General features: G+C 38.2%; 1 protein-coding gene across 2 annotated transcripts in view; it reads right to left on the bottom strand.

The window, feature by feature from the left end:
- Rgs7 (regulator of G protein signaling 7) overlaps positions 1 to 12,504 on the bottom strand; it is a 372,764-nt gene that overhangs the window by 101,657 nt on the left and 258,603 nt on the right. For both annotated transcript variants that reach the window (XM_027418903.2, XM_027418904.2), the window contains exon 4: positions 4,600 to 4,650. In XM_027418903.2, the coding sequence (XP_027274704.1) occupies positions 4,600 to 4,650 (51 nt within the window). The remainder of the gene's footprint in view (positions 1 to 4,599; positions 4,651 to 12,504) is intronic.

The raw sequence follows: 12,504 nt of genomic DNA, 5'->3' as shown, positions 1-12,504 counted from the left end.
TTGTTTGTGTTTAAAGGCAAGTGTAAAATGGTATGTATTAAAAAACAAAAAGAACTCAATTCACATAAATGTCTTTGCAGAAAGTTAAAACAAATCAGTGCAATTTAAAAATAAAATCATTTTCTGGCCTGCTTCCACACTGACTCATGTAAGCTTCAAAAAGCACAGCACTAAAGCATTTTTTAAGATAGGAGGGCAATTAGAGACATTAATTCACTCAATGCCATTGACCAGCTAGCACATGAATCACAACTCCCCTTATGCAAAACATAGGAACATGGTCTATGTCAGAGATCTCACAAGGAAGACAAGAATCTCAAGCGGCATGGGATAGATTGTGTAGAGCTAGGAGACAGAGGAGCAGTTAGGTGCCACTTAAGGGACACAGAAATACAGAGCACATCTTGATATGGTAAGTATAGAGAAGCCCTTTGAGAGCCTAGTTTCTCAGACTCTTCTTTTTTGTCAGTATAGCTTCATAAGTCTCCAGTGAGAGGCCACTGAGATAGCAAACAAGCAGAATGATATCAAGGAATCATTGGTGGCATGCAATAAGCTTGCCACAGATGTGGGAAATAGCTCTTGAAAACCTAGCCAAAACATATTGTGCTATCTACTACAGAGGGAAGAGCAAGTGCAAAATGTGGATTTCTGGATTCAATAGTGTTCGCCTTCATGAATGAGATCATAGTGAATGTACCAAGAGCAAGAATTTACAGTGTGTGAATCCTGAGAATGAGATGAGAGGGCTGAAGGGTGTGAGAAGAAGAAGCACCTAGAATGCAGACTAGCAAATTTTCCATGACAAAAATCTGAGTTCATGCCTTACCAACTGGCTATAGTATTTCACAGAGCAAAGCAAAAAGCAATCAAGCTGACTCAGGCCACTGGAGATGACCATGGGAGTCAGAATCATGGGTTAAGTGGATTGTGTGCTTACTTTGAAGGTCTAAGTGAGTTTATCATAGAGTTTGGTTTATCAGAGAGCAAAAAAAAATGAATTCACATCAAAGAATAATCTTAGACAATTAAAAAACAAACAAAAATTATTATATTTAAGATAAGAGAAGAATATGCTGTTTTCCACGAGATATCTGGTGACCCAGAAGGCTGATAATGTAAGAACTATGTGGGCTGTCCTCGATGGAAAGTGTCAGAGAACCCTGGACCAAGAAGTGGTAAGAAAGTAGAAGAATGTCTTTCAACTGAGGATAAAACAGAAAAGGAAACAGGATTGATTTTAGGGATAGATTTTAGGATGGATTTCTTATGGCAGACAGGTCTTTTGCTATGCTCCCATACAAAGCCTGGCCAAAGTACAGTTGTCAGTACATAGGAAGGAACTCTGATAATGAGGAGATTTAACCATAAGGAAGCAATGAATGGGCCACCAAATAGAAACACCAATAACAGGCACTAAAATCTCAGAGGAGACTGAGATCAGGCAGGTTTTTTTTATTAACTTATAATTTATTGTTGCTATTTGTTTTTATTTGTTTTGTTCCCTTTTCCCAGATTAGTCGTTGTATAGACCTCATGTATACATGTAACAACACATACTTAACTCTACATCTGAGCAGGCGAACACAGGAGACAGGAGCAAAAGTAAGTCTCAGCTTGGTGTTGAGTTGTGTTGAGTTTACCCCTCCCACCCCCACCCCAAGCAAAGTACAGAACATGGAGATGTCATCAAGAGTGCCATAGACAATACACTTTTGGGAATTCTTGGGTTTATGTTACTTAGCAACAGTGTGCTGCATGGATGAGAAGCAATCTGCACAGGTCAAAATTACAGATTAGCTAAAGTGTTAAAAGGCATTGAGAGACCGAGACCAAACCAGTGAAAAGGCAGGAGGAGGAGCAGAATGCTCCTCACTCGTCAAGGGAGGAAAAGTTTTCCCAGAGCATTCAGTGAGAATTCAAAATATTTTTTAAATGAACAAAAGTATGAATAAGTCAAAGAAACAGACCTTCTTGTAATACTCTCATTTATATCCAACAGTGACATTATAAAAGTAGATTGGAGTATAGAAGAAACCCAGATTAGACAAATCCTGGATGGTTGTGTAGAGGTGTTTACAGGAGTGCCCCACCCCCATAGGCTCATATATTTCAACAACTGGTTTCTAATTGATGGAACTGTTTTGGGAAAGATTAGGAGACATGGCTTTGTTGAAAGAGGTGTATCACTGGATGTGGGCTTTGAGGTTTAAAAAACCCATGCCAGCTCCAGTAAAAATTCTCTGTCCTTCTAACTTGCAGATAAGATGTAAGCTTCCAGCTACTGGGGCAGGGCCATACCCGCCTGTGTGCTGCCGTGTTCCCCACTATTGTGGTCATGGATTAAACCTCTGCAACTGTAAACAAGCTCCAATTAAATATTTTTTATATGTTGTCTTGGTCATGGTGTCTCTTTACAGCAATACAAAAGTAACTAAGTATAACATTGTATATGTGTATACAATGAGTGTGTATATATATATATATATGTATATATATACATATATATATATATATATATATATATATATATCACTTATGCTATATAAGTGAGAATAATGTTAAATTGTAACTAAAAGATGATGGAACTTTATTGTAAAAGGAACAGTACATTGTTGCTCAGTGTCTGATGACACCACATTGCTGTAATGGACGTGAAAGGTACTTAGGCATTGGTTAACACAATGTTAAATATTAATGTGAACAACATGTGCCCCTTGGTCTTGGCCAAGCCCTGAAGATCAGGAAACTCACTTTGCTCCACATGGGTCATTGGATCCATACTTGGTCTTATTTTTCATCTGGTTTTCATAAAACTTTCTTTCAACGAATTACTGACATTTAGAAGTCCAAATTGCCCATTAAGGCCATCAAACAACATTTTGCTACCAGATAGGACACTAGACAGGCAGGAACCAGGCATTAGACTCTCTCATTCTTAAACTGATTCAGGATATTGGTGAGGTCCAAAGTAGACCAGACATTGTGGTAACAACATAGTCTCCATTCTAAAAAGCCCCATTCACAGGGCCATCAAAGTGGCTCTCTTAATGTCAACTACATTGCTAGCCACATTTAGTTGAGAGCAGACTGTGTGTGCAATGTTACACATGCAGAACCCTCACTAGGGCTTCTTTTACGTTTCTTAAAACCTAGCAGAGAGGCTAGATAGGGTAAACTTGTTCATTCAAAGAAATAAACCAACGAGATAAAAACCATCTTTTTTAGTGTGTTATAACATAACTGAAAAGCTTGGACTGCGTGATAATTTTCAGGACACCGTGGGCTACAGGATGGATTCCACTCTGAAAATTTAAAAGGAGAAATGACCAAATTGTTATGGAAAAAATACTCCTTTGAATTCATTTTTAATGCTTTGATCTATATTATTGTTATTGTTTGTTGCAAATCAGTAGCACATTTGGAACCATTTTCTGAACTGCTATAGTTATGCAAATCAGAAATACCCATGGCAGAAAGCTGAACCGTGAACTTTAAAGGTGTGGCTCCCCTTCATCATAAGTACCCCCCTCTCACTTAGTGACAATGCAGTGCTGTACAATAGCTGCTTCATTCTTTACTTAACACTTTTAGTCCCCCTGAACCTACTGGAGTAATATTTTCAAAGCTCATGTATCCACTGAGCACGGGCATATATAAATTGATATATACAGAATTCAAGCTACATTTTCTGATGGGGTGGTTTCATGAAACTATCACAAAAAGCAAACCCCTTTTATCTCCATATACTATCAAGTTTAAATCACTCTAGGGTTGTAATCAGCAGAGGGAGAACAGAAGGCATAAACGTCACTTTCCAGGGAGTAGAGTGTTGTACAGGTAGGTCAGTGTGCTGCACACACTGTTCTCCATCATGTCTATCCTTCCCTGTTGCTGGAATTTCCACCCCTTAAAAGCTATTAGATTCTCAGGATCTCCACTAAGCAGCAGAGCTTATTTGTATTTCAGTGACATAAATACTTGGCCACACATGAAGGCTTTCACATGACATTCTCAAAAGTCATTGAATGCCCCGTACGTGTAAGAGTTTCCTCCATGAGACACAAAATACAAGCTGGTAAAAGTTGTTTCCAACTTAGGAACTCAGTGCTCAGTCATAGAACTAACACTGTCTACCAAAGTAAATGAGTTCAGGATTTCAGTGAGAATATCAAGCACACACACACATGACCAAAATCAGAATTATAAAAGGCATATGATATTCAAATCTCATTGAAAAATAGAACTTAGGTAAATGATTAATTGAGATTTACTTTAAAGAGTTCTAAAGAGATATTTCATGAATTCACAATAATTTGCTACAAATTACATGTGCAATTATATACATATATTCTAAAATCACAAATAACCATAACTAAATAATATAAAATGGATCATTATTTATGTGAAAATTATACAAATATATTTAGTTTTAGTTGAATGTATGTTAACTTTGTGTAAACACTAAACATATAGTTCAAGTTTAATTATGTTTACTGTCATGAAATTTGTTTGATTATTATTTTCAATAGCCTTGAGAACGTTGATCAAAACCATAAAGAAAACAATAATATAGCAAGAGGAAAATGATTTATTTACCTGGATCCTCTATAGTTAAGTTCTTTATTAACCACTGAACAATGTCTGACCCTAGAAAAAGAAAACACAAATAGATATGAACCTTTTGTTTATACATGATAACTTTAAGAACTCTCCACTTTGGGTTCTCATTTCAGTAAATCATTACAACTAGCAGCGAAGCTTCATCCACAGACAGAGTACTAAAACAGCACTGAGAATACATTTCTCTAATGAGCCAATGTGCAAGATGGCAAATAATTAAATATGATTTATGATTTCTTATATATATCATGCTTTCATTGATTTTAATGCTTTAGTCATTAAGTTTACTAAATGTCATATACAAATCTTGCCAAGGCATGAGTACAACTTTCCAGAAGGATCCCCCTTCCCCATTTCTGATTGTCCTTAACTTGTCCTTGTAGTTATATCAAGCCAAGTCAACAATGTCTTTGTGTCATTAGCATTCCTTGAGGCTTTAGGCCCCTGTGACTTCGTATAGTGTTATTCTTTCTGATTGCATGCAGGCTCCTTGTTTTCAAGAGCCTTAAGATTCATGGGTACAAGATAACTATGGGTACAGACAGCAGCCACCTCAGCCCTTCATTGAAATGCCTGGGATCCTTTATTGGAGTCTGGGCCACAGTACTTTAAAGTTGTGTGAGCAAGTGCTTAAAAGACTCAATGTAGACTCTCAAGTTCATCTCTGACTATTTGAACCTGAGCCCCTGTTTACAATGAACAATTCATATCAACTAAATAAAGCAGGCCTCCACCTCCTAACATGAAGTGAGGAAGTCTCTGATAGATTATAAAGACTGCATTATATTTATGAAAAGGAGAGAAATGTAGATGCTAAAGGACCTAACATATTAAACAACAGAAAACACTAGATCCCATTTGTTGTTCTCTGTTTGCATATTGATTGCTAGGAAAGGAATTTGAAATTCAGGGAAAGACATACATATTTGACAAATTTAGAATTTTAGGCTAAAAATAATTTGAACTTTTTTCCTTACAAATAAGGCACATTGTTTTCAGCAGACAAATAACACAATCAAAGTGCTTTTAAGAAATTCAACTAGAATTTCCCATAGAATACTAGGATAGTAAAAAAGAAGCCAGGAGTCCTGGTCCACTTCTGCAGTTCCAGAAATCTGGAGGCTGAAGGGGTCTTGCTGGCAAGATTGAGGCTGTTAAGGACTACACAGTAGTTCCCAGGCCAGCCTAGAGCACAAAGGTAGGGCAGTAGGGCTAGAAGTGAGGAGAATGTGATCCCAGAAGCCTTAGACCAGGGCTGCAAAATTAGTATCTTGAGAAAACCTATTGGCAAAGAGGAAACTCCCCAGTCAAAGCCAACTAGAACAAGCATAAGCTTTGGCCCAGGTACAGAGGCACTGCACTGTATCTCAAGGTAACATATGCCTCATTATAGTTCTAAAACCCATGACCCCTGGTAGAGAGGTATGATATAATGAGACTAGAGATGAATGAAGTTGTTTGTAGAACTGTATATAATAGACAAGCATAATCGACAAAGTCCACATTATGCAAAATAAGCAAAAAGTTTAAGAGAAGTTGCATAGATGGCTCAGTGAGGAAGCATGAGGACCTGATTTTGGACCTGCAGCACTCATGAAAAAGCCAGTGGTGGCAGTATGTGGTGATGTATTGTTCATGATTTAATAAAGCCACTGGAGATCAAAATGCAAAGCTAGCCATAGCCATAGAGCCAGGCAATGGTGGTACAACATACCTTTAGTTCAACCAGGCACACTTGTTAGCTATAGAAGCTGGGCAGTGGTGGCACACACCTTTAATCCCAAGATTCAGGAGACAAAGATAGATGAATCTCTGTGACTTCAAGGACACTCAGGGTTACATCTGAGTGAATCAGTCTAAAAGAGAAAGAGCTCACACAAAGAAGATCTCAGCACTTGGGATCTCAATCCTTTAATCCCAGCTCTAGAGAGGTATATAAGATAGAAGCAGGGCATTCAGTATTCAGTCTCAGAGATTTATTCTCCAGCCATGCTGAGCACAGGACAGCCCTTTTCAGCTGAGGTGGAGAGAGTAGCCAGTTGCTTTGCTTCTCTGATCTTCAGCTTGAACCCCAATATCTGTCTCTGGGTCTTTATTAATCATATTACAGTAGTATATACCTGCAACTCCAGCAACAGGTGATGGAGTAGGCCGACCTAAAGGCTCACTGGCTAGACAGTCTAATTGAAATATAAGTAAGCTTCAGGCTCAATGACTTCTAAAAAAACAATTCGGCAAAGTGTGATAAAGGGAGACACCTGATGTCAACCCATGGCCTTCACACATGCATACAAAGGCAAACCCACATCCACATATGAGCCCACAAAATGTGACCTACGAGCTCCATATCTTGTATAGCCTTTGTCATGTCTGCTTCTAAACCTTCCCACGGTTCTGACTCATTTCTCCCCTGGAAATGTATCCTTTTCCAAGACACATTCAGTAGAGAATTATACCAGCTCTCCAAAGAAAAGCTAATGCCAACCCTCCTCATGTTATTCTGTAAAATAGAAAAGGAACACCTCCAAATTCTTTTTACTAAGCCAGTATTACTTTGATACTAAATGTGACAAAGACACAACAAAAAGGAGAAAATTATAGGCCAATCTCTTTGGTGAAACACAGATTCAAAATTTCTCACCAAAATATTTCCAAACTGAATTCAGGAACAACATCCACCATGATCAAAGCAGTTTCATCTCAAAGATGTTGGGATATTTCAACATGCATAATTATTAAAGGTGATCCAACACAAAAAACAAACTCAGATAGAAACCACATGAACATTTATCTCATTAGATGCAGAAAAGGCCTTGAACAAAATCCAACAATCCCTCATGATGAAAGTCCTGGAGAATGTCAGAATACAGGACACATACCTCAGTTTAATAAAGGTACTGTGCCACAATCCTACAGATAAGACCATGCTAAATAGAGAAAAAACATCAGTCAAAATGATCTTCCAGTCTTATTGGAGAAGCCTCTCCTTCCAGGGAAGAGTAGCAGATGTACTCGTGACTGACCAAAATGCAGAAAACAGGTGACAGATAGGGGTCCCATAAAAGTCACTTACACCACTCTCTCTAAGGTTCATGGAACACTGCAGAAGTGGAAACAGGAAATATGCAAGAGCTGAAAGATTAGGTAAAAGGTGAAGAGATGCCATTCCCGTATGCTGTGAATATATGTTTCTCTTATTGGTTGATGAATAAAGCTGTTTTGGTCAATGGACAGGCAGGATGTAGCCTGGCAGGAATTATAGGTGGTGCTACAAGACTAGGAGAATTCCAGGAAGAGGAGCACAGACAGTGAGATCCAAGGGAGATACCATGTAGCTACCAAGGAAGCAAGAGGCTCAGGTATCACTGGTAAGCCAAAACTATGTGGAAACATATAGATTAATAGAAATGGGTTAATAATCAAGAGAGAGCTAGCCAATAAGAAGCCTGAGCCATAGGTCAAAAGTTTATAATTAATACAAGCTTCTGTGTTTTTATTTTGGACTGAATGGCTGTGGGACAGGGAAGGACAGAAACCTCTGTCTACAAATCATTAAAAGGCATCAACTGTAGTTGCCTTCATTGGGCCCACAAAGACCAGTCCTACTAACAGGAAGTCAAGGATGGACCAGGGGCTCACTGGCCTTTGCCATTTTTCCTAAACAATGAAGTGGACTGAAAGCTCACGGCCCCTGGGCTCATATCTCTGGAACTGAAGCCAGCCAGAAGTTTGAGGATGAAACTGTGCTTCCATAGTTTCTGATTCTCAACTTGGATGGGGTACCTTTATTCTTCAATAAAAATAGGGGAGAAAATTGAGATCATAGAGCATAAATATAGCTGTATAGGTGGGTTGAAACACATTCGAGAAAGAATGGATCTTGACAGACAAAACAAGCCGTAAAAATTATAGCTTCCTTTCAGCTTCTGCTCCATTTCCATCAGGAAAGAGGTGAAGCCTGGAGTCAGATTTTCTTAATAAAATGAATATGTGAATCTGCCTTATGCATATAAATAGGCTTTACACTGAGGGATTACTATATTCCTGAAGAGCAGAATATAGGGTTTTTTTGGTTTGTTGTTGTTTTGGAATATGAAAAAAGTCACATTTTATGCACACTAAAATAACCATTTAAAGGAACCTTGTTGTGGATTTATGTGTGATTATGTTTTTATAATTGCATTTTTAAGTAAAGAATTTACTTTGTATTTGCTGGAGAGATGGCTCAGTGTGTGAGAATATGCACAGAGTGGGAGCTTGGGATCCGATCTCAGCACCCACACAAAATCTGGGTAAGGCTGGTAATACACTTGTAGCCCCAATGCTGAGCGAGGTGAAGAAGAATGACTATGGCTTGCTAGTTGCCAGGCAACTGAGCTCCAGGTTCAACTAAGACACTGTCTCGAAAGAATAGCACAGAGTGACCGAGGAGGACACCTGACATTTTCCCTTCATCTCTGGAAAGCATATTGCAGGCACACAGATCCACATACCACACACATATATCACATTCATATGCATCTACAAAAAAGAATTTATTTTCAAAAGGAACATCTGGGAATTTTTTTTTCTGGAATGTTGTTATACACCTGGTAATTTTTAAAAGGAGTAAGTTTTCATAGTATTAAAAGTTAACCTCTCAACACACTTTGAAGCTGGATGCAACTTAGAATGTAAAGCACATTTTTCAGAGTGTCTAGAATTAGTATGAATGAGGTATAAAGATCAATTGATATAAAAGAATCAAAGAAATATGATTGTCTTAGATAACAAATCTATTTTAAATCTTGGTCTGTAGCAATTAAAAGCATGGTGAAATAAAATTATGAAGTTTTCAAATAAATAAATGGAACTGGAAAAGAATTTCACTGAGTGAAGTAAGCCAGACCCAGAAGGACACTCTGCATGTGCTCTCTCATATTTGGATCCTAAACAAATCTTTAGAGTTCAGTGATTAACTGAAGTGTCTCAGAGCCAAAGACTAAATATGGGCTATTGTGGGTGGGCATGCCTTAAGGAAAGGGGACTGGTGGAACACAGGTGATATCAAAGGAGAGCAGGTGTCACAGGGATGGGACACCTTTTATTCTTCTGTGCTATAACACTCTCTTCCAGGTGCATGTAGGTTAATGTTTGCTGTCTCCTCCTGGAGGAAGACCAGCTTATGGTAATTCAATAGCCCTCCTTATTATATATGCCTTTTCTCATATTGTGTGAGATTAGCATACTTATTCCATCTTTCCTTTAGCTCAACTTTAAATGATCATTGTATCCTAAGAGCTGAGAAGATGTCGGTAAGACAAACCCTTACTATATTTTGTTTGGGATGAGTAAACAGTAAGCATAGATATGTCAGATCATTGTGATTTCTGTTTAAAAAAAACTCACAAGTTACTGCCAAAATAAGACTTGATTTGCAAATATGAAGAGAAAAACAGTTGAATAAATTATATGAATATCTGGGCCAGAAGATTCCAGGCTAATAATAAGAAACTCCAAAGCCTGAAGGCAGGATCCTGATAGAAGTTTTAGAGAAATAGGAATATTGAAAGTGGCACAGAATTAATAAAATTCTGGTAGACTCTAAGGACAAAGAGATTATAGAAGACATGACAGGGTGTGTTTAAGGGTGAGAGAGCTGAAACAAGGGAATATTTTCTTATTCATGAAAAATGCCATATCAGAGACAAGTTTTTCAGTGTGACCAGTGAGAGAAAAAGGAAAATAACAATACCTATAGTCACAATGATGACAAATATGATGATGATAAACAATGAGAAAAACATGGACTGGACTTGGGATTTCTGTGCTGAAATGCAGAAAGAAAAACCTCATTTTGGAGTGACCACCCTGTAGGTTCTTAGAATGAAAACCAGATAACAACACCAGCCCACCATCTGGGTATTGGTCAGAGAGTCAAATAATTGAGATTTTTTATGAATTCTTATTTCTAGTTAAATATTGCTGGACTTATACATGGAGAACCCCCAAAGTCAGCGATTCGGGCACATCAGGAGAATGTCCCACTGGAGTAAGATCCTTGCTCTGGGCTGATCACTCCCTGACAGGTTCAATAGAGAGAAAGAAATAAGGATATGTGTAATATGCCAAGAATAAAACTGAAAATTAGGATTTTTTATTCTTTCCTCCCAAGAGGGCAAGATGCACAAATTAAATTAAAACGCACACATCAAAAGCTTCTTTTCCAAAAATGTGTTAGCTAACATGCATAAATTGCCCAGCAAAATTTACACACACACACACACACACACACACACACACACACACACACACACACACACACACTCAACAACAACAGAATAAATAAATGAGCTCCAGGAAATTTATGTGGAAATTTATGTGGATTTGGACTGACACGGAATTTGAGAAAATGCAGACAGTGGCACCTCCACTCATGGTATTTTTGAGGGAAACAAAGAACTTTACTGGAAATTGGATTGGATGTCATTCCTGCATATTCTGTCAAATAACTAGGCTGTATTCTGTCCATATCCTGACAAATGGAGAGGCTGAATCCAAAAATACTGAACTAAATTTTCTGGGGAAGGAAATTTTGAGATCAGCTGAGGCACGATTACTGTTCACTGCTCTTAGTCAGACCTACAATGAAGATGGAAGAAAGACATAAAAGTTTGGTGAAGAAACAAGTATAAGGAAACTCAATGTGTGGCTCAATTTTAACAAACTAATTGTTGATTTACTCATTTGACTTAGAGGACTATAAACATGTTTATAGTTAAACATATTTTATTTCCTAATGTGTCAGCTAGCTGCTTCACAGGTTAGTCTCATCACTGCTGTCTCCAGGGCTGTGGTCTAGCTAATCAACACAACATGCATAAATTCATTTCCTAGGGAACATTGATTGGCATGAAGAAATTAGGATATATTCCCTCACAGTTCTGGAGAACAGGAGTCTAAAAGGAAGGACCTGGCAGGAGCATGCATACTTATTACTCCAGCCTCATCCGGGTTTTATCAGCTGTCAGTGTTTTTCACAGGCAGTAGAACTCAAGTTGGCCTTAGTCTTCACACAGCCTTCCATTTATTCTGCATCCTTAATCTCCTCTAAAGACATTTCTCTTCACTGAATACATGGTCCATTCATATAACCCAGGAGGGTTTCATTGAAGTCGTTAATTTCATTCTATCTGTAAAGCCCCATTCCCCAGTCACCAGTTCTACAGGGTTAAGACATGGACAAATAGGTCCAGTACCCATACCCCAGCTCCCCTGCTGCCATGCAATACCACTAAATCCTATAAATTCATTGTAGCTAGATTAGCTATTAGACTGACTAGCCTTTCAGTTTAGACAAAACATAAATGTTAAAAAATTATAAAATTCTACTTTTCCTTGAAGAACAAAGAGAAGTGTTTTGTACATTATAATAAATTCCAGAGTTATATAGTTGAGAAAATATCATCTGAATTGTACAAACAGTATTTTCTCTCAAATAGATTACAATATTTTATCTACAGAGGCAATTTTGGATCATTTCTGTGAGCAGAGAGGAAACAAGCAAGATGGCTGTTATGTTGCAAATGGGGAATGAAGACAGAGGGTAATAGAGTTAACGTTTACAGTGTAATTAGAAATGCTGACAGACTGCCAGTGCTGCTAGAGTGCCCCATTGCTGCTGTCAACAGAGCTGTGCAGTTTCCTATGGCTTTCCTTTGCTTCAGTGTGTGGAACCAAAGAAGCGGCTTTTGCTTACATCACTACCCATGAGCAATTTGCTCTTAGCTCTCCTCTGTAACAGGATGGCAGCTGCTTGAGAGCCCTGATTCTCCCGTGATAAGCAGGCTTGCTGTTTTATTATCAGTGGTTCAATACACTTGCTGGGGTGATATGAAGGAC

The sequence above is a fragment of the Cricetulus griseus genome, chromosome 5 (assembly GCF_003668045.3).
Source record: "Cricetulus griseus strain 17A/GY chromosome 5, alternate assembly CriGri-PICRH-1.0, whole genome shotgun sequence".
Classification (NCBI taxonomy): Eukaryota; Metazoa; Chordata; class Mammalia; order Rodentia; family Cricetidae; genus Cricetulus; species Cricetulus griseus.
This window is presented reverse-complemented; position numbering and strand designations above follow the sequence as displayed.